This window comes from Pocillopora verrucosa, chromosome 3 (assembly GCF_036669915.1).
Source record: "Pocillopora verrucosa isolate sample1 chromosome 3, ASM3666991v2, whole genome shotgun sequence".
NCBI classification, from domain to species: Eukaryota; Metazoa; Cnidaria; class Anthozoa; order Scleractinia; family Pocilloporidae; genus Pocillopora; species Pocillopora verrucosa.
Genome location: NC_089314.1, coordinates 7,881,865 through 7,903,862, shown reverse-complemented (window position 1 = coordinate 7,903,862; position 21,998 = coordinate 7,881,865). Strand labels below are relative to the sequence as shown.

The 21,998-nt window shown below is 39.3% G+C and overlaps 3 protein-coding genes across 3 annotated transcripts; all 3 read right to left on the bottom strand.

Annotated features, from left to right (window-relative positions):
* Positions 1 to 277: 277 nt before the first annotated feature.
* On the bottom strand, positions 278 to 4,624 carry LOC131774084 (uncharacterized). The gene is made up of 7 exons (XM_059090095.2): positions 4,540 to 4,624; positions 3,837 to 4,016; positions 3,182 to 3,440; positions 2,267 to 2,442; positions 1,547 to 1,779; positions 1,025 to 1,277; positions 278 to 505 (listed from the first exon to the last, which is right to left on the bottom strand). The coding sequence occupies exons 1-7, from the start codon at positions 4,604 to 4,606 to the stop codon at positions 336 to 338; spliced, it is 1,338 nt and encodes a 445-aa protein (XP_058946078.2). The 5' UTR covers positions 4,607 to 4,624; the 3' UTR covers positions 278 to 335.
* A 3,117-nt stretch (positions 4,625 to 7,741) lies between these two features.
* LOC131774081 (G-protein coupled receptor 12-like) lies at positions 7,742 to 9,477 on the bottom strand. Its single transcript, XM_059090092.2, has one exon. The coding sequence runs from the start codon at positions 9,385 to 9,387 to the stop codon at positions 8,395 to 8,397; it is 993 nt and encodes a 330-aa protein (XP_058946075.2). The 5' UTR covers positions 9,388 to 9,477; the 3' UTR covers positions 7,742 to 8,394.
* A 1,752-nt stretch (positions 9,478 to 11,229) lies between these two features.
* On the bottom strand, positions 11,230 to 21,369 carry LOC136279803 (trichohyalin-like). The gene is given in 6 exon segments (XM_066164076.1): positions 11,230 to 15,098; positions 15,101 to 21,062; positions 21,064 to 21,113; positions 21,116 to 21,193; positions 21,196 to 21,261; positions 21,264 to 21,369. Coding segments are annotated over 6 exon segments (9,375 nt in total). The 3' UTR covers positions 11,230 to 11,985.
* Positions 21,370 to 21,998: the final 629 nt, after the last annotated feature.

The following is a 21,998-nucleotide window of genomic DNA, read 5'->3' as shown; positions in this document are numbered from 1 at the left end:
TGATATTGCACATCAAGATGGAAGCGATAGCTTGATAATTAAAATTGGCGTTAACAGCAGTCTAAGGTACGAGTAAGCAAGGATGGGTATTGAGCAACGACTAGCTACCCCTTGTGGCAAAAACTAAGTTGCATGCAAAAAGAAAAACCACCATTGGTTTTCCCCTTTAGAAATTTTAAAAATGTGTTATAGAAAAAGAGAAAACGTTACTTATCGAAGGAGGGGATGGTTGGAATGCCATACGTGAGTGTACCATATTTATGAGAGTTGACAACAGTTTAATAGTACAGTCTACTTTTAATGATCCCGCTTAGACAATAATTAGCCGCTGTACATCAGCACTGCACGTTTTGCGGCCAATCACACGCTTTTGTTTCTGGGTTAAACAGAAGACCTCCTGGACACGACTGGTTAAACTGTCGACCACCAAAACATTGGATGTACTTGGAGCAATCACTGGGGTCTGGGTAAATACCGTCATCAGCGCTCTCACAGGAGAACGGACCTGCGTTTAAAGATCGAGAAAAAAATAGAAGGGAGGAGTATTTTTATAGATTGATGCAAACATAAAAATAAACCACACCAGGAACAGTTATCCCATGTAAACTTAAGTGTGGCTGATTATCAACTGTTTCCAGAAGGATCGAGGATCATCTCCGCAAGGGGAACCGGGAGTATAAATGGTGTCCGTATTGAAAAGATTTTTAAAAATAGTATATCCATCTTAACAATTTAGATAGAATTTATTAAATTTATCATTCTTATTTTCAATCCCTATCAATCTATCTTATTCTTAACCATCCTCTATAATCTTAAGATTAGGGTTATTCCGAGATATTATTTTATCTAGAGGTATTTCTGTATACACCTAAATCTACCCATAATATCTTGACAGAGCCCCTTTAATTTGTAAGAAACTATAGAGGTAGGAGCTAGATTCAAGATTCCACGCCATACCCATGTTTAGAAGCTTTCCTTCAAGAAAAAGTTAACATAAACTAGATTACAAAAAAAGGCAAATTACCAGTCGGTGGGGGAGGTGCTTGAGTTGTTACTGGCGGGGGAGGAGGAGGGGCCTGAGTACTGACTGGCGGAGGAGGAGGAGCCTGTGTACTAACTGGCGGAGGAGGTGCCAGAGTTGTTACTGGAGGCACGATAGCGCCGTCAAGCTCCTTAAAAGCATACTCAGAGTATCGTTGTCCGCTGATGACATTGTTTTGATCCCAGGATACGTCCCAGAGCATTATTCCACCGATGCCTGGCAGATTTTTGACGGCCTGTGAAAGATATAAAGCTGTTAGACGATCAAGGAATATTTGGAAGTTATGACATTTATTCATTTTGTCTTTACGCATGCGCGTCAGTTTCATTTGCCGCGGTCATGAAAAAAAAAGAAATACAGAAATCTGGGGCACGAAAATTGCGGGTGACGTGGATTGCTTTACTAATTTTACATCTGATTGATTGAGAGGGTGGCGCAATTTTTCTAGACCAAACGAGTACGTTTCCATTTTTTTACTCTTGATAAAAATGCAAGTTTACGTACCTGATACATCTTCGCCAGCTCAGCTGGTGGTCTGTAAAAATGTGCACCACTGGCGCCCTTTGTGGCCGCAGGGAGACCGATAAAAATCAAGGGTCCCTGTGGGGTCTTACCACTAGCAAACTTAAGCCATTTATTCAGAGTGTCAGCGAACCAGTCACCAGCCCCGGTGTGACAGTAATTGTTGTAGAACTGAATGTAAAGATGGTCCACGAGATGACCGGCTTCCTCCAGGCCTTACACAGAATTTCGTTAGAAAAATTAGATCCTCCATGGTACATGTATTTCGTAATTATTTATATTGTTGATTGAAATGCTAGTTTTCTCAGGTTCTAACGTACAATACCCCTGAACTTTTTCCAGTGGAAACTTATTTCTTTTAACTGGTTTATTAAAATGTTTAAAGTGTGACTTTGGAATCAAGAGAAAGCGCTCTGAGCTGATTTGAAATTTTGTTCTTCCAAAACTAAGATATCAAGTCTAGGGCATTAGCGCCATGGGCAGCTATTTTTTGGGTCAGCCTTAAAGCACAAATTAAGTGGACGGTAGTGGCCGGTGTTTTGGACCAAAAAAAGCAAAAACTTAAACCACTGCATGAACATTTATGCTGGCTTTAACAAACTTCATTGGCATTGACCACCTCTGGAATGTGATAGTGATGAAAAAACAATGCAACGCCTTTCTGACTTTAAACGTTAAGTGCATGCAACACCTGCTACATACCAGTCCCCGGCCCAGGTCCTAGGAAGTGGTCGGGATATGGGCACTGAGGCGCGCCTGTGATCAGATAACCCTTTGATTGGTCGTTGTCCATGAGCGTTCGCAATTCCTGAATAAACTCCCCGTAGTGTTTCTTGTCTCCTCCCTCGATGTCAAGATCAATACCGTCCATGACAGCACTAGGAAAACATTATTTAAAGTTTTGAAGCTCTTAGAACCTGATCACGCTAACTCGCTGCTTTTCATTAATAGCAAGGCTAACTTAATTTTTGATAAAATCAATAAGGTGTGGTCTTGTTTTTTGTGGTCTAGAGTTGGCTTGAGCCAATCTGCGACTTATTTTGCCCCGTTCATATAACGAACCGTTAATGTTGAATTAATGAACATATTTATTAGAAAGTCAGTCTTAACGAATTAAAGTTTTTACGTCTTTGACCCTTTCACGTCAAAAATTGATTAATAGCTTATTTCTCCTTACAATAATCGCACAAAAATAGGCAGAAAGTTAATGAGAATAAAAAGAATATCAATTTGGGGAAATCACTTTGTCCGATGCTAGATTCTCAGAACTAGCATAAAAAATATGGCAGAGATAATTACTCTTAAGATCTTGAGAGTGGGACTAATACTGTTCGAAACTATCACTGTATCTCAGCACAAAGCAACGGTTTACTTTTACATAGCTGATAACCCACCAGAAATGCATTTAACTACCCATCATTACAATTGGCTCAAGGGAAAGGGTGTGAGATTAGAGCGTTTTGCCCAAGAACACAGTACAACAACGCGAAAGCTTCTCGAACCCGAATCTCGCGAAACGGATTCCAGCAGGCTAGCTTCCTACTCACCGCTATTCCCTGAGATATGCCTAAAACAATTTCTGCTCTACGTTGCCTTGTTCAAATAAATTGCAGATACCTTCCAAAAGGTCTCAAATCTTGGTAGCGATTTCCCACAGCTAAGAACAAATCGGACAGAGTTCTGGCAAGTTCTCTGGCCTTGTAAGCGGAGGGTAGAGTTCCATCACCTGTGGCACCACCTATAGACATCAAGACCTTCTTTCCTCTTTTCTGACATTCTAATATCCCTTCTTCTATTTTTGGACATCTCAACAGGAAAGGATACTCTGGAGAAACGGATGTCTCGCAGTGATAAGCAAAGTTCAGTGCTGGAAGACCTAAAGGACGAAAAGAGCGTATATAAGAAATATATGCGTGTTTCAATATAATTTAGGACTTTTTCGTCTCCAGCATTTGTAGTGTTGAATTCTAAATTCTGTTGGGGTAATCAGAATTTCTCTTCCTAACAGAAGCCTCCTATTCTTTTGGTGACTGAGAAGTAGTCCTGGCTTGGTATAGTTTACAGTTCTTTGATAGTTGATTGACATTAAGGCTTAGTAAAGGACAGAACATATTTCTGACAGATTTAGGTCCATTATGTTATTGGTACAGAGCGTGGCAAGAGATTCATAACTTAAGCTTAGAATAACAAAGGCAATTGAATGTTCGAATACATTCTACTTCTCAGTTTAAATTTGCTTTATTACAGGTTAACTCAAAAAACACTTTTTTACCTTTGTTTCTTGGGTCAAAGAAGACAATGACAAAAGACACAGCTAAGATGTCGTATTTTGTTGTCCTGCACACTTCAAGCAGCGACTTTTCGTAGTTTGCTGGGCCATTTGCGGGTCCTGCTCCGTTTTGTCCCCAGTATCCTACGAGCAGCTGGCGGCCGGCGTACGTCGAGCGAGGGACTATTAATGAAATCAATTGGAGTTAAATGATGAGAGGAGTTGAAAGAAATTCTCCTTAAATGACAAGAAATGAAATTTTGAAGAGCTTTAAACAGTCATTCAAAGGCTCTTCGATATTTTTTGAAATTAATAGCTACAATCTGTAAGTGTTTACCAACGCCTTGAGACGAAATGCTTGGGGAGCCTACCTTTTTGCGCCATACACCAAGAAAAAATGAAAATAATTTTAGGTATTTCTTGGTTGTGTTTAAACTCTCTATTGTATTAGGAGTGGATATTGTTTTGCGCCTCCTTAATCATTTGCCTTTGCTGAAGCTGTTTGATAATCGTCAGGAAAGTTTCTTTAGGCGATCGAACCATCTACAACTCAAAGGAACTACCAGTGAATAAACTACCAATTCCATGTGAAGAAATCGAGGAGGAGAGTTGTGCAACCTAGCTACAAGGGTAAAAGAGATGTACACAAAATCTTTTAAAAAGCCAAAGAATCAAATCGAAAGTTGTTAAGGTCCCTATCAATTACCTCTAAGTGTCCAAACTATTTCAAAGGTGAAAAGGAAAACCGCAATTAACGAAAAAAGGTTACTCATCCTCGCTGACAAATAGCTGTTTCAATGATGAAGTATCTAACAAGAATCGAAGCTTATATCTAGCTCTGTTTTCTGTAGTGTCTGCCAAGAGCTAACTCACGTTGCCATTCAAAAAGAGCAAGCTGCACAAACTATGGCTGTTGTGTTTACCTAGTAAAATATACAAACTCAGGTCGCATTGTCACAGCAAGATGCAAATCTACTATTACCTCAAAAGATACCACAAGAGAAAAGTATGGCGAAGAAAATCAAACTAAATTGCGACCACAAGTTTTAAAATCTTATGGTTTCGCATATGAGAAGTTGCGCTTATTCAGCTTTGAGAGATAAAATAGGGTTCCTGAAGGAGTGTAGGAGACTTAGGTGAAAAGCAAATACGTGTACTGGAGGGAGAGTCTGAATAAATACAAACAGGTGGTGGCCATATGGCGATACTTTCACTCAGCATTCAAGTTGACTAGTTCTGACTGAAGGTAAACAGAACTTTTGAAGACAGATTTATACAGAGCTTCAGCTGTGTAACTTTTGCAAAAGTGTGCTTAGCTTGTTTCCTTGTTTCCTCTAAACCTCTCTCTTATCTATGAATTGCAGGACTATCATCTAGACGTGCTCTAATACAGACAAAGCTTCAGTTTATGGTAGAATTACAAGAGTGGGTATACTTTAAAAGATCTAGCATCGGCACGGCTTTCATATAAACATAGGCCCATAGTCGAAGGCTTTACAAGGAGCTGAGGAGGAGGGATATTTCAAAACGAATTTAATTTGGTTGAACTTAGAATTTACAATCGAGTGCAAAAAGCGTTTTTAACCCAGAAAGCTTTAACCATGAATGAGAGGTTTAAGGTTTCACTTTATTGTCCACTCCAGACACAGGTTTTTCAGGGAACAATACGATAAACAAATATCATAGACAGAATAAAATATATGTGTTCATCGAATAAATGTATCATGTATGAAACTATATGTTACAACAAGTCTTGTTTTAAAAACTTGTTAAACATCTTTGTTTCTAAATTTTTTTTAAAGTTTGCAGGACCTTTACAAAGTTTCAAATCTTTGTCTTATGAATTTCACAAGTTTACTCTCCTATAATTGAATAATCTCTGGCCAGCAGAGGAAGGCCTCGTGTGTATACATGTAAGCGTGGTAAATTTCATTTTTCTCAGTACCATGCCTTCTCTCTACGGATGATAACCAGACTGAAAGATACGAAAGATTTTAGAAGATTTGTCATAACGATTCAGAAAAATAAGTCGGTGGCTATGTTAATAAAGTTATAGAGTCCTCTAATGGAGAGGCTTTTACGTAATGGAATGGGAAAAAAAGGGGGGGGGGGTGGTGGGGTGGGGTGAGCCGGATGGTGGAAATGTGCCTTATGACTGTGATTTTGCAGCATGGTCAAATCACTATCAAGAAAATTAAGGTAAACCTCGATATATGTGCTTCAAACAAGTAGTCGAGTGCATCTTGGTTTACTTCAATTACACAGCCACTGTTGATGTGACTTTGTTGTCTTAGGCCATCATGGCGTCGGCTTATGCCGGCTATCGATTTTCTATTCCTAGGGGTCCTGTTATTTTTTGTTCCAGCAGATGTATGATCATATCTCCTATGACAGAGGAGTCTGTCGCTTTGTGGCAAAAGGCTGTCGAGTAGGACTGACAAAAGTTTATTAAAAAATGAGCTTTTGGTTAAATTTAAAATATTATTGAGTGGGACTTCAAGGTGACGAAAAAATTAAAAAATGGCCTGGCTGCCAGGAAAATTTGCTTCCAAACGTGTGATAAATATTCTGATCGAGTGCAGAAGCCTTCATATTGAATAATTAGTGAGCTCGAGGAAAACCTGGAGCGATAAATAGTTCGGGGAGGGGGAGGGGGAGGGGGGGGGGCCTTAGGACCTCTTCCGCTCTGGCTGAGGGATATTCATTCACGCTGCGTTTAGACCAATCGCGCACGAACAAAAACATTTGATGGATCATAACAACTGTTAGCCGTAAATTTCTAAATTCTTTATGAATGAATTAGAATGGTTGAAGAAAGAATTAGAAGGGATTTGGCAATCCTTTCCTGCCTTCTCTATATCTCAAAGGCCATTGTTCAAGCAAGTTTGTTAAAAATATCATGTTTTTTTTTTTCTGCCTGATTCCCCCAGCTCTAAGGTTTTTAAATATCTGCCCAAAGTATGACACCAAAATTTTTCACCTTCCGTTTCTCATTTCATAATTTTGAAAAAAAAAAGTTGTTGAAAATATGATAAAAGGTTTTTCGCTTTTCCGGAGTATAGATAATCGGAAAGCTGTTATTGAAAATAGCATAGATCCATTAAGATGAACACAAGTGTGTTTTGTGTTGAAAGAGGAACTTAAGTTTGAAATGTACAATATCTCTGAAAGGAATCGCTTCCTGAGCGCATGCAAAGGTCTCTTGGAAAACAAGATAAAGAGAGTTAAAAGCTTTGAGCGCATGCAAAGGTTTCTTGGAAAACAAGATAGAGAGGATTAAAAGCTTTGACAGGTGAGGAAAAGGTGAAATAGTATAGAGAGGCCGTAGGGTTGAATAAATAACTGCCAAAATATAAAACAGTGTTCCGACAATGAAAACAGTTAAAAAAATAAATAAAAAGACCAGCTAGCAGTTATTCCTCGGATGCACTCAACAGCGAGGAAAATTTGAAAGCTACCTTACAAGGGTTAAATAAGCGCGTGAATTAGTAAAATAATTGTATCTGAAAATGATATGTTTAACCGTCATCGGAAGCCTCTCTCTTAAAAAGAGTGATGTTTCTTCAACAAAAGAAAGTTGTCGAAGAAAAAAAAAATCTAGCAAAATAAAACGCCGTAAAAATTTTTTTTTCTTTGACGACAACGGAGGAAGGAATTGTAGGGTAAGGAGAGGGTTGGGGTGGTGTGGGTAAGATTTTATCCTTTTTTTCCTTTTTATATTCTCGATGTTTTCAAAATGCATCGCTGAAATGCATGTCCAAGATCATGAATAATTCGGGAAGGACCACTTCAGCATTGACACCTGAACTTGAAATATAGCAGCTTCACGAAAAATTGGGTTAACCTGTCGAGTCAAAGTTTATTCAAATAGGTCAATATTTTGTCATTGAAGGCAACATTATCAAATGGAGGCACGCTTACGGATTTCTTCTGTAATGTTAAGGCCCTGCGTTTTTACAGCCTGGCTGCAATAAAGCCGAAACCCGAAAGATTCAATACGACAAAATGTGCACCATCATATTCAAAAGTCACGATTTTAGATACATGTTAAAGAAGCTTTCGACTAAATAAAGAGCCGTGCATGATTAGAAAGTATGGAATTCAACGAATCTATTAGAAAAAGAGCAATTCCCCTTTTTCGGCGAAGTCCGCCGCAGTAATAAAGAAATCAGCGAACGTTAATTTTGATGTAAGCGCGCCGTCGGGACGACGGACTTCGCCGAAAAAAAGGGACTGCTTGTAATCCATGAATCTGTATTTATTTAACTGTGGTAAACCAAACGAGAGGCGGTAACGTTCTTTATGTCCCATTTGTTTTTCATATTTGTAAAAGAAATGAATTATGCGTTATTACCTATGGTTCGTAAATTTGAAAGAAGTATGCAATAAGGACAAATTATTTAGAAAAAAAAATTAATTTCACCGATAGGTCGAGTACCTTACTACCTGTAAATTAAAGTTTAAGCAATCATGTCACACTTGCGAGAGGTAATATCCTGTCTTCGGAGGATAAGGTCCTTTTCCACCGGTTTATTTGTGTAAAAATCGTTGTTTACTTATGTCACAACTCCATGACCTCAGTAAGTGGCGCAGAATCCTTTCCGATCACACTTTTCACCGCAGCTCGTAACTCGTGCATTTTCCAAAAATAGAGAAAAGGATTCCACGAGGAAGGCAGAAAAGCTAAGGTACGAGTGATGTCATAAAACGCCTCGACTTCGCTCGTGAAACCCACGTACACATACGCAAATAGAACACACGTAAAAGGAAGGTATGATACCATGTACAAACCGGAAACATACGCCATATTGATGACGGTTCTTTTAAACCTCTGAACATCGATGGGTTGGCGTCCTGTACTCACGGAACTTTGCGCTTGTATCTGAAGGAAATGTCGGCGAACCTGTTTGTAAATTTTCCAGAAAGATATCAACAAAGTAAAAACTGAAAGCAGCAAACCAACGATATTGATGTACAAGAATATTTTTACATTCTTCACGGCGAATCTTGAAAGGCTTAGAACTCCTGTACCAATCACGAGATGGACAAGATACATCTGAATCTTTCGCGTGGTGACTAGCTCGTTGTACCTGAGGTGGTAGTGAAGCGCGAGGTAGCGCTCTCCGGTAATAGCGGCGAATAACGCACACGAAACCGCAGCCGAAAACCAGGCGACTATCTCTGTAATGACCCTGCAAGTGCACGAGGCAGAGGTATGTCCGAAAAGATACGCTATCTTGTAGGCTCCGTAAAACGGCTGAACAATTAGTCCAGTGAGAAAGTCAGCAAAAGCCAGGCACCACAGAAGCAAATGAGATTGCGAGCGTAGATTGTCTGATTTTAAGAAAGTGAGAATGATAACTGCATTTCCCGAAGTAGCTATAAACGAGCAAAAAAAATTTATCGCTGTAGTAACCACTGATTCCACATACAGAAGTTCACCTGGTTTATAATCGTTCAGCGGGTCCAGAAAGAAACATTTCTGGTTTGTTGACCTTGGTAAAACGCTTGCGTTTCTGGTAATATTCTGGTAAACAGAATTTCCCTCCACCATATTAAGGTTCAGTATTTCTTAGAAACGCCGCAATCAAGCAACTACACCCCGAAATCACTGATTACGGTAAGAAAAGGAAAACAAAGCTACTCAGTGTGAGCGAGCAGAACCTGTCAAATCTTAAGAAGTAGTATGCCTCTGAGTTCTACGTATTGTTACCTTGAATTGCTCGTTAGAAATTATTGTGGCATCTGTCATCAACTTTGGCAAACATTTACATTTAGTAATGATTATTCATCTCTCTGGTGCATGGAACCTAGGAAATATTTTCTTGATTTCGTGATGTTAGAACATATATATTTCTTTGCCATAACTAAAGTAAACAATCTCTTTAATTTTACTTTCGAAAATTACCGAAAGGCTCCATTGAATTTGAATTAAATTTAGCGTGGCCTCAGGAAGCAACATTTACTAAACTTTTGTGGCGTCATAACAGGCAGTGTTAATTTCAGTTTACTTAATGATTGACTAGTTCATTAAATACATATCTTTCTTCCGAACGTTTTCAGTTCGAATTTTAATTCTTTTAAGTTCCAAGCTCATGAAAAGGAGTATTGTCAGATATGAAGCATTAAGTGATGAGATCTGTTATGAGTACATTTTACCAGAGATTTCATGATGATCATTCCTTTCAGTCAAGCTTTTCAATACAGGCCAAATAAAATGTCTCTTTAAAGGTTCTTTATTGTTATTATAATGTAGACTTTCCTTAATTATTTTTTTTTACAAAGATGGTAAAAATTATCTTAGAAGCGAAGAAATTAATATTTCAAAACCCAATTTGGTAATATATGTCTATTTGAAACTACAACACGTCACGTCGTTTTCAAGGTAATATTACTTTTTAAAAGTTTTAAACTCGCCAATAAATGTAACTTTCAGACTTGAGACCTTAAATCTATCGAAAGCTTTTGACCTCGCCGGTTCCTTTATAGATTAAAATATTTACGTGCATTCTCGATCTCTCCAGTATTTAAATTCAAGCCAAAATAATCGGTGGAATCAAGTATTTTATTGTTATTATAATGTGTACAAGCTGTTGATAAAAGACGGTTGTCATTTATCAAACGAACAAGTTAGGAATTATGAAAATCCAATGGTTCATTAACTTGAAAAATTCTGTTAATTAATCGAGGTTGTCAATGTGTACTTCCTTGGCCTATAATTGCTTCTAAAGGCAATTTGAACAGATGCATTCATCGTCTTGAAAGGGAGACATTGTAAATGGTAGCTCAAAACTACTGGGGATCTTCTTGAGAGAGCAATGTTTAATTAATGTTACCCTCAACAACCCAAATGTTTAATTTTCAATACAGGCTTTAACGTGTTGTTAATCACGCAGGCTGATTCCGTCGCAATGTAAGATAATTCAAAACAAAACGATGAGAATACTTCTATTCACCTCTATTAATTTCAGCTTAGGATTGAGGATTACCTCCCTTCAAGAATACTTTCATCAGCACAACGCTATTCCCGTCGAGAATTACTCTCAAGGTATACGTAATTCCTTGAAGCAATGTTTAAGGCAAGACCACGCAATTCCTCTTAATGAGAAGGTATATGTAAACACAGAATCTATTGTGAATTTTGTGTGCTTCAATCGCGAGATGAAGAAAAAACCGTGACTGCCCCAATGGGGATCCAATCTGCGATGCGATGCTCAAAATTTTTTGGTTGAATGCTCTAGTACTCAGGAAATAGAGAAGCTATCTTGCACACTTGCTCTTGGGAATGATGCTTAATTCGAAAAATTATTGCCAAAGAACCACTTACATCGTCCCTGAATTCGTAATTGACCACACCAACACAATTTAGAGTGGAAAAACTTCTTCTTTAGGGCTATAGCTACAAGAACTAAGAAATACTGTTAAAAGTTGTACATCAAACGAACTATTAATAAGAATAATGATAAAAAAACCGACACTGCTGAAAACATTTAATTCATGTGGCAATTCACATAGAACTATTTTCAGTTCAGCGATTTCATTTTTAAAATACAAATTTTCCAATGTCGATTGAGTTGTTCAATAAGGGATAATGTGAACAGTAACATGCCTACAAAAATTAACATCTATAAATAGCGTTGGACTCCGAGAAAACAACTACATTTCTTCAATCAAGGAATACCCTTATATGGAGCAAGATGAACACGCGAAACATCAGCGAAACCTTCTCTTTCGCTCAGCCAGTCAATGAGCAGCACAGGACATATCAGTGTACCACTCATGGTGTTCATTCAGTATTCATAGAAACCTCCGTGCTTTTCGTTTTGTGCTGCTCTCTTTTTCCCGCTTTCTCTTTCCTTTTTGTTTGATCTCAGGTTTCAAATTTCATACCATTAGTTACTATTTTCCTAAAATACCAGTATTTTCTTTAAATGTCTCGGTCATCCATTTTCATCTCCGAATCTAAATACCAATTATCCGTACTGCCTTCCATATATTTCCCATAGGTCTAGCTCTGACAATTTTCTCTAAAATAATAGAAAAACTTCTATTTCTAGTTGATATTTTACTCTCTTCTTATCAACTCAGTCAAAAAGTATTGCATTGGTAAGGAAAAATTCCTTTTTCGTCACACCTGAGAATGAAAGTGTTATCAACTGATTTTCGTGGATTTCCTGGCTTTCTTTCTCTCTTTGATTTCAAGCGCGTACTCGTCAGACACCTTATAGGTCTTCTCTGTCTCTAGCAATGTCTTCATCTTTTCTATTTCCAGTTGTAAAGATCGATTTCGAGTAGCTTCTCGCCTTAGCTTCTCCTTGAGCTGATCTACCGAACCCTCCTTCCATTGCAGAGCATAGAATGCAGCTTGAATGGCTACCAGCGCTGTAATTAAGTACGATTGAAGAGCGAGGGAAATGGCCAATGTTGCACAGTTGACAGCAAAAAGCGTCATTGACTTCCATTGAAAGCGTTCTCTCTTTTTAGGGCGCTGTGGCTTTTCTTTTTCAAGCTCTCTTTTCTTTTGCTCTTCTAGTTGATCTTCGGCGTAATCAGCTAACTCTTGTGCGGCACTGCACAAGTCATCCGTCATTTCGTCGTCTTCTTCATCGTCGGCATTGATCTCTTTCAACGTTTTTATCATAGTGTTGTAGAATTTTGCTCTAGCTAAAGCCTTCTCCTCGGCTTTGGACCTTACGGCAGCCTCAAGCTCTGTGACTTCTTTTGCTTTAGGAGCTTGTTTTGAAATGATGTTTTGCATTCCTTCCATCTCTTGCAGCTGCCAAATAAGCTTCGCAAGAGTAGTGCGTTTTTCCTTCCTCTCTTGCTTTTCTTTTTCTATCTCTTTCATGAGCATGTCAATTGCTGACTTCTGGGACTTCACAACTTCAAACTGTCTATCTAAGAGCTCGGTCATGTCATCCATTTCTTCGTTTTGCTCGGCAAAGTTTTGTCTTTCGTTGCGTAATACTTGGGACACCCTCCGTTTGGAGTACCACGCATTCGCGGCGACAGTTATCAAAACGAAGAATATCATATACGGCGCTAAGAAATGATAACCGCCCAGCTGACAAAGTAACACAGAAACTGCAATGCAAATAGGAAGAACAGAGATAGGCAAGTTTAAAGTTTTAATTCCATCTTCTCTCGCCTCTTCAGAAGTAGTTTCGAGCTTCTCAAGCTCTGAAATTTTGGCTTTTCTATCATCCATTTCTTTTTCACGCAGTCGTTTCATATGATCAATCTCCTCTTTCAACATTTTGTACTCCTCGTATCCCCTCTTCATTTTTTCGGCCTCGGAAAGTTTTGTTTTCTCGATCTCCATTTTCATTCTGGATTCAAAATCTTCTGCTTCTAATTTCCTCAGCTTATTAGACATTTCCTCCTTGGTCGCCATGATCTCTTCACTTTCTACCCGCTTCGCTTCTTTGTCAGCAATTTCTTCTTCAAGTTGTCTCTTAAGGTCTGCAATTAAGGCTGTGTCTCCTTCCTGACGTAGTTTCATTTCCTCGATTTTTTCAAGAAGCTCTTTCTTTTGTTGATCCATCGCGAAAAGCTGATTCTTTAAACTTCCGTCAGAGATATTAAGCACTGTCCTCTTAAACCGAGAAATAAACAGCAGAATCAAAACAGTGGTCAAAACACCAGCCATCAGGGTATTTGATACTTTTAAAGTAGCTGCAAATACTACGGCACCAATGAGGGTAACAAAAAGAAATAAGACAAACAATCTTTTCTTGCTAAAAGGTGAAATACTTCGTGTGTCATCCAGGTTTCTGTGAAGGACAGCGTCTGTTTCAAAACACGACTGTTCGTCGTCTTCCACAGAGGCTGACCCTGGGCTGATTTCATTGTGTACGGTGAGGGAAGCTTTCTGTGTCGTTCCCACCAAATCAGGTAGAGGCAATGACTGTTCAAGGCTGGTTTCTCTAGCCTGAGGAATAATTTCTTTAGACTCTCCCTCTGAATCTGAGGTTAGTTCGCCCTTGAAACTTGTCTCATTCTCTTTGATTTCCAACATTTCCTTTCCGTATCGGTTTTCGATGGATTTCAGTAACATCCTAAGTCGTTTAAGCTTCTTCTCTTTCTCGTCAATTTGCAGAGACAAAACGCCACGCAGGCTGCTACGCCTTTTAAGATAGCTCTTGTCATTTTCATTCGGCAATTTGGCGGTTTTGTCATTTTCTTTGAGGGTCTGGGCCATCTGCTGATGACCAGTAATTTCCTCCTGAAGGCAATCGATTTGTTGTTGAAGGTCGCTCACCATTTCAATCGCAGCACTAATATCCTCCTTGCTCTTTCGAGCTTTCTCTGCGTTTTTAACTGCGTCCTCTCTTTCTTTCTCTGCCTTCAATCCTTGATAGATAGACTTCATTATCTGAAGAGACAGTTGTAACTCCCTTAGCTCAGCTTCTTTTTTGATCAGTTTGGATTTATATTCCTTTTTCATGTCTTGGATTAGTTTGTCTTGCTGTGACAAAGATAATTTTAATTTCTGAACTTCATTGTCATCCTTTACTATCATTGTTTTTTCTGGAGGAGGAGACTTCACTTTGTCCTTCAGCTCCTTAATGCAAATGTTTTTCTCATTCAACTCCCTTCTAAGATTTTTCGCCTCGGTCTGAGCATCTTCCACCAAAAACTTTTTCATTTCAGCGTCAGTTAAAAGAAGATGATACGACGACTGAAGCTTCTTTAGTTGGCTTTCTGCTTTTTCCGCTCTTTCTCGTATCTTCTTTTGAGAAAGATGATCACTTGTAATTTCTCCTCTTCCAGCCACTTGTTGGCGAAGATCAGATAACTCATTTAATTTGTAGTTAATGACTTTCTTTACGTTTTCCACCTCTTCTCTTAAACTGCTAAGGGCCTTATATCCTTCACCATGACAGGGAATTGCGTCGGTGGTGTCACTTCCTCTCATCTCTTGTACTTTCCTTTGGTCTTCAATGTTACTCAATTCTCCATCCAGCTGTTTTCTTAAATCTTTCACCTGATCAAAGGTCTCTCTTGTAAGGTAATCTTTTTCTTGGTGAAGGGTCTTTAAGGTCCTAAGCTCCTTATCTAACTCTTCAATCTTATCTTCTTGCACTTCGCACAAGTCTCGTAGTTTGATAATTTCCTCTTGCCGTGTTCGATTCTCTCTCAACTGTTCTTCGTATTGTTGTGTAGCTACATGCAATCGCTTATATCCCTCGTTCACCCTGTCTTCCAGTGATTTAACCAGCTCGTTTTGATCCCGATTTGATTTTTGTTGCTCAGCTAATAAACTTCAAAAGATTGGCTTCGGATTTGTTCGTTTTCCAGCTCATCTCGAAGCTTCTCAGAATCTCTTTTGTTTGTGTGGTTTTCGCTCTCGAAGAGCTTCATTCTATCTTTGCTAGCTCGCAGCTCAGCGACCTTTTCTTCGTTCAATTTTCTTTCATCATCAAATTTCCTGTTAGCTTCCTCTAACAGCATCTCTTTCTCTTTAAGTCTTCTTTTGCGTTCTTTTGACTTGAGCTTGACGTTTCTTTTCGTATCTCTTCCTGCCAATATTTTCCCGAAAAGGTTGTCATAGGGACTGCTCTCCACTGGATTTAATACACTTTCCTGAGCCCATACGGAAGGTCCAGCACCTGATTTCAAGTCTTGCGTACGCAGTTCCTTCTCTTCGTCAGTAGAACTTTGACTTTCTTCCATATCTTTGGTGAGTTCATCTGCTAGCTGTGATAGCCAGAAATCTCTTTGTTCAACGGATCTCTGCAATTCTTGCCTTGAAGCGTCTCTCTCCATAACGTTTAATTTTTCTGCTTCAAGCATGGATTCAAGTTCTTCAGCTTTCTTTGCTTGAATTGCGATTTTCTCCTCTACTTCATATTTCATCTCCTCGGCGAGTTTTCTTTCTACTTCCCTTCTGCTGAACTCGTCCTCACGACTGGTCCTTAGCAAGTCATGTAAATCGCTGTTATTCCGCTTTTCTGATTCTAGCTGACCCTGCAGTTCCTCTTTAGTTATGCGCTCATTAAAGAGTTGTCCCTCCAACTCAGTCAAAACGTTGTCGCGTCGGACAGTCTCATTTCTCTCCTGGTGAAGCAATTCATCGAGCTTTCGACTTTGCTCTCGTTCTATCTCAATAGTTCTATTGAGCTCTTCGAAAATTTCACTGTCTTGTGCTACTTGAGACTCCAATTCACGCACCTTATCCCGAAACATCTGATTTGTCATTTTTTCTTGGTCGTGTTTTTCTGCAATTTCACGATTCTTCACCACCTCGACATCAACTTTGTTTCGAAGTTCCTGGAAGAGGAGTTCATCCTTCGCATTTGTTTCTTCTAGTTCCTTAATTCTCTCCTCCATTTTGGCTTTTGTAAACCTTTCACTTTCTAAATTTTCCATAAGACCCTCTGTTCGTTTTCTCTCTGCTGCTAAGTCGGTGACTAGACTACCAATCTCTTCTTCCTTCTCTCTGTTTAGTTTCTCTGTTCGTTCTAACTTTTCCAAAATCTCGAAGAGTTTTTCATCCCCTTTTAAGCTGTCATCTCGCAAACAGTCTATCATTTCTCTATCAGAACTTATCACTGATTCTGTCTCTTTAAGTTTTTCCTCCAACTCCACAATTCGATTCTGCTCGCATTGCAATCTTTCCGACAGAATTTTATAACACTTTCGTTCTGTTTCTAAATCGGATTTAAGTTCATGTATTAGTTTTTCTTTCTCTTTTGCGTCGTCTAATTGCTCTCTTAATTTATTTTCCGATTCATACACCAGATTCTTGTCCCTACACAACAGTTCCTGAAGATTTTCCTTAGTTTTCCGCTCCTCGGAAAGTTTTGATTTTACTTTGTCAAGTTCTCTTTCGAATTCCGACTTCAAAAGCTGCTCAAAAGACAATTTTTCTCGTAACTGTTTCGTTAGCTGGAGTTCTTCTTCCAAAGCATCCTTGGACTCGCTTAACTTATGCTGTTCTTCATTTATTCGGTCACGCAAATGTTTCATGGCCTCCTCTCGTTCAACTCCGCGAACTTGTTCTTGAGTCAGAGCTTCACTGAGTCTAAGTGTTCTATCTTCCGCCTCTTCGATAAGCTTACGTAGCTCCTCACTTCGCTCGGACTCCCTCCTTAGTTTTTCTTTGAGGTTTTCGATCATATTTTCTTTCATTGCCGAGTGGTTTCGCTCTATTTCTAGGCGCTCGTTCAATTCAAACACTTGATTTTGTTCTTTTTCTAAAAACGATCTCAGCTCGTCTAAGACATCACCTTGCTTTAACATATCTTTTTCCAGTTCTTTTATTCGCACTTCTTTTTCTGATTTCTCCGCTGCAGATTGATCAGCCGTCTTTCGCATCTCTTGCTCAGCTTGCACGCGAATTTCGTCCAGCTTTGTCTTGCTTTCTTGAAGACTGTCTTCCATTTCCTTCATTACTCGCTCTTGTAAGTCAAAATTTCTCTCTTTCTCTTCTGCCAGCTCTTTTTCTAGCCTCTGAATTGTTCCTTCAGTTTCGCGAATTTCCACTTGCACTGTTGTAATCCTCTTCTCTTTCTCCTTAACTTCCTCCTCTAGTTGCTGAATTTGATCATGAAGCCTTTGTTTTGCCATTTCCTCTTGTTGAAGACTGATAACTAAATGATCAATCTTTACCTCGCTCTTCGCTACTGCCGCTTTCAGTTCATCTCTTTCAACTTCCCATGGTCCTCGTTTCACCTTTTCCTCTTCCAAGTTGTCTCTTATCTCTCTCATGACTACTGAAAACTCAATGTTCTTCTTGAATACTTCATCCAGCTTTGATTGCAATTCTTCGATCCTTTGAGCTTCTTCTGAAAATATAGTTTCTAAAAGCTCTTCAAAGTGTGATAACTGCTTGCTTAACTCATGCTCAGGCATGAGTCGAACAAGTTTAGTAGGACTTTCTGGCCTGCCACTTGCTGAATCACCATCTTCGTCCGGTCCAAGCTCGCCACTCAACTCCTGGTACCTCTTCCTAATTTCCCCGAGCTCTCGTTTCATGTCTTCTACAAGGTTATCGTACTCTGCAGATTTTCCCAATAGATCATCAATATTCTTCTCTTGCTTCTTTCTTCTGTCCGTCTGAGTTCGCAATTCGGCTCGTATGCTCTTGCTGGTTTCCTCCACGGCACTCATGCTAGCCTTAAGCTCCCTTATGAAAGAGCTATGAGAGGCAAGTCGCTCGTTGATTCTTTTGACTGAAACATCAGAAGAGCCCATGCGGTGAGACTCGTGAGAGCCAGGAGACATGCAGTGTAAATGCCGATTGATCTTATCTACCTTTCCTTTAATGTCGTTGACAGTTTTCTGATATTCCTCGACCCTACGTTTGAGATCCTTTGTGGCTTCTTTCTTTTCCTTTGATTGGCCTTTCTCAGATGATAGCAGTTCTTCAATGGTCAAGGCGCGCAGTCTCTCCTTTTCTACTTGCATTTCTAGGTCCCTGATCAGTTTTTGACCGTCCTCTACCTTTTTTGCCATCTCCTCAGAGTGTTCAAGCTGCTGCTTGGCCTTATCTTTCATGGCTTGTAGCTGTGCCGAAAGCTCTTCGTTTCTGGCAAGATCTCTGTTGCTGGCTTGATTTAACGTCTTGATGAGATTATCCCGGTCTTTTACATGTCTCTGCTCTGCTCTTAGTCTGCCGCGAAGGTCTTCTACAATCTCCTCTAATTTAGAGAGTTCACTTCGGAGGTTTTCCTGTTTCTGACGCTTGTACTCTTCTTTCTTAGCATAAAATTCTTTCCTGGTCTCATTTGCCCTCTCTGTTCCTACACCGTCTGATTCATCAGCATCTGTTATTTCGTCTTGCAACTTCACCATTTCCTCTAGTTGTTGTATCATTTCCTCGTACATGATATTTTTCTCCTTTTCACCTTCTAGAATCTCCAAAAGTTCTTGTACTTCAGCTTTTCGTTCTTCTAGTTCCTCATCAAAGTCGAAATCTTCACGCCCTTCAGAGCGGTCACGGTTCAAGCCAAGCCCTTGTTCAAGCTGTTCAACATGCTCGGCCACTCTCTCCTTTTGTTGGACCCCTTCTTCATCAGTCCCGAGTATGGATGCTTTGATCCTCATCACATTGCGCATTCGTTCAATTTCATCCTTGAGATACCTTATAATCTCAGATTTTGTCTGATTATCCATTTTTGACAGCCCTAACTGATCTTTTAGTTGTGATAATTCATCCCTAAGCCTCTGCTCCTCAACAGCGTAGCTCGAGACAAGTTCTTCGATACCAAGTTCTTTCTCATTGACATTTTCTTTCAGTTCTTCGATGATGTTGAGAAGCTGCTCGTTTTGCTTCTCCGCTTCCATAATGTTTTCGATGGAGCTTGATTTAATACCTTGGTTATACTGATTTAAAGCATCGGCTTCTGAAAGTTGTTCATCGAGTTCTTGGATAACGCGTTGACTTTCCAAGTTTTTCCTACGTTCCTCCTCAATTTCTTCCTTGAGTTTCGAAATTTCGTTTTCTTTGTGAACACATTTTTCTCTTTCCTTTTGCAATTCATTCTCGGCCAGTTCAGCCACTTTTGTAATTTCGCTGTTCTCCGATTCTGTTAGATATATCTTCTTTTCAAGCATATTACATTTTAATGAATATTCATTCTGAACTGTGCGCTCCGAGTCGAGATTAACCAAAGCTTGCTTCAGCCTTTCCTCCTTTTCCAGCAATGTTCTGTCTTTTTCTTGAAGAATCCCTGACAACAAGTTATTGTTTTCTTTAATCCACTCTAATTCTTTCTCCACGCCCTCTAGTTTTTCTTTAGTGTCTTTTAGTTCTTCTCTGATATTTCTTATCTCGGTCTCCTTTTTTTGTAATGCGTCTTCGTTTTGAACCATTCTGTTCTGAAGTTCCACGATACTTTGCTCATTGCTTTCGTTTCGTTGTCTCTCAGCTTTTAGTTTTCCTTTAATTTCTTCGTAATCGCTTAATTGAGAGCGAAGTTCTTCGATTATTTCCACTTTTTCTTTAATGGTATTCAGTAAGGTTGCGATTTCTTCTTGTAGAAGCTCTATCCGCCTAAGGCCAAGCTCACTTTTAGTTTCCTCATCCTCTACTTTATGTTTAAGTCTAGAAACTTCCATTTCCATATCAAAGTTGGCCTTCTTCTCGTCATTGATGGCTTCCTGGAGCTCCCCTACTCTCCCTCGTAGTTCCATTACTCTTGATCTTTCTTCACTGATGTCTTCATTCAAAGCTTTATTTTGGGATTCTAGATCTGCGGCCAGTTTTTCATTTTCGTCCAGTAAGTTACGTATTGTATCAATCAGTTTTCCCTGCTCCTCCTTCCCTTTCTCCTCGACTTCAATTCTTTGCAACAGCTTCTCAATTTCGTCTGCATTTTCGTGGTTACGATTCTTCTCCCCTTTGATTTCACTTTCTAAATTTTCGATATATCCTTGATTTTCTTCTAATTTTTTCTTCAGTGTCTGCACCAATTTGTTTACACGACTGTAGTCGTTGGTCTTGTTGTCCCCTACATCTTCCTCATCATTGGCATCATTAAGGACCTCTAGTTCCCTTTGTAGTTCAAATAGAAGTGATTCTGCATCTTCTTTATCTTTTTCTCCTGCTAGTAACCGCTCCCTAAGGGATTCAATATCTTCCTCTAATAGCTTTGTACGATCCTGAAGCATTTCAATCTTCTTCTGGCTGAGGTCGTCTACTGATTGCAGTTCATACAGTTTTCCTCTGAGCTCGTCTGCTTCCATTTCCTTTCCAAAAGTAGTGCGTTTTTCACAGCTTAACTCCTCGCGAAGTTCTTTCAGTTTCTCTCTCAAGTCTTCAGTAATGTCCTCATGCAGAGTTTGATTTTCAAGAATTGTCTGTTCCGCCTCCAACAATTTTCCACGCAAAAGTGAAATCTCGTCATCTAATGTTTTATTGTGATTCTTTAGCCCCTCTATTTCACCTCTCATCCTATGCATTTCCTCCGTCAGGTCTTGTTCGTTAGACTTCAGGATCGTCAGCTTGCGACCATATTCTCTAGCAACCTCAGAAGCTTTCCTCCAAGCATGTAACGAGTGAGAAAGGTCCTCGACATTTCCTTTGGTATACAGGCTCAATTTTCTCTTCTTTCCCTCCTTAAACTTAAGGCGAACAGTGTCAAACCAATCGTCAACATCTTGTTTCAAGTCTAAAAACTCTTTGCGACCTTCTCCGGTAGACAGCGACGCGGTGTCTATGTTGAGAGCCTGCTCACTGAACTTAGGTATTTTTTCTTCCTCAACGCGGACATCGTCTAGGATGGGCATCCAACTTCTCCAGCTTCACGGTAAGGTCTTGGGATCTCAAGGTAGCGATTCACAAAATTCTTCAAACTCAGCTTGAATTCTCTCTCCTTCACTGAACGATCCCCTCAACTCATATAGTTTTGAAGAATTCCCTGAAGATGCCTCGCTTCATTGTGATACTTTTCTGAAACCTCCTCCAGGTGTTCTTTCTTTTCTTTACCTTTTCTCCGATGGTCTTCACCTGTTCAAGAAGATTTCTAACTAATTCTTCAGCCCCTTGTGGACTTTCGAAGTTTTCGGCACTTTCATCTTCATCAGCCATGCCAAGTTAGTCTTTATGATTAGCTCGTCTGAAATGACAAGAAATTATATAGACTATCAAACTGAGATAGATAAATAATTCACCCCAACTCTGAGCGTAAGTGGTCTTTACAATAGCGTCTCGCTTCGGTAGGATAACTAGAACCGATTTTTTGATTAATAGGACTCGTTTTCATTTCATAAATAAACTTGATTGAAAAAAAAAAAATTCCGAAGAAGACTCGGGCAGAGAAATATGTACAATAACGGAGAGTTAAAACCATACCATTGGATCGAGAAGGTACCACCATTTTGAACCTTATTCTAATATGTTCCACCTCTTAGATTATAAATATAAATTAAATTAGGTGAAGAGAATAAATACGAGATGAAGATGTCACCTAATAATGAAACATTTGACGCCAACAGGTTTACATCGTTGGTTTATGTTGAACTTAAGGAGAACACAGGAGTGTCAATACACAACTGAGTCTGATTTTGTTTTACACACGTTGCTGGCTATAAGCCGAAACCTTATGTACATAAAGAACCGCCAATTTGACCAAGCAATGACAATTTTGAATTTACATTGGGAATGATGGAAAGTTGTCACTGAAACACGTCTTTCATATGAACAATAAAATCATTACA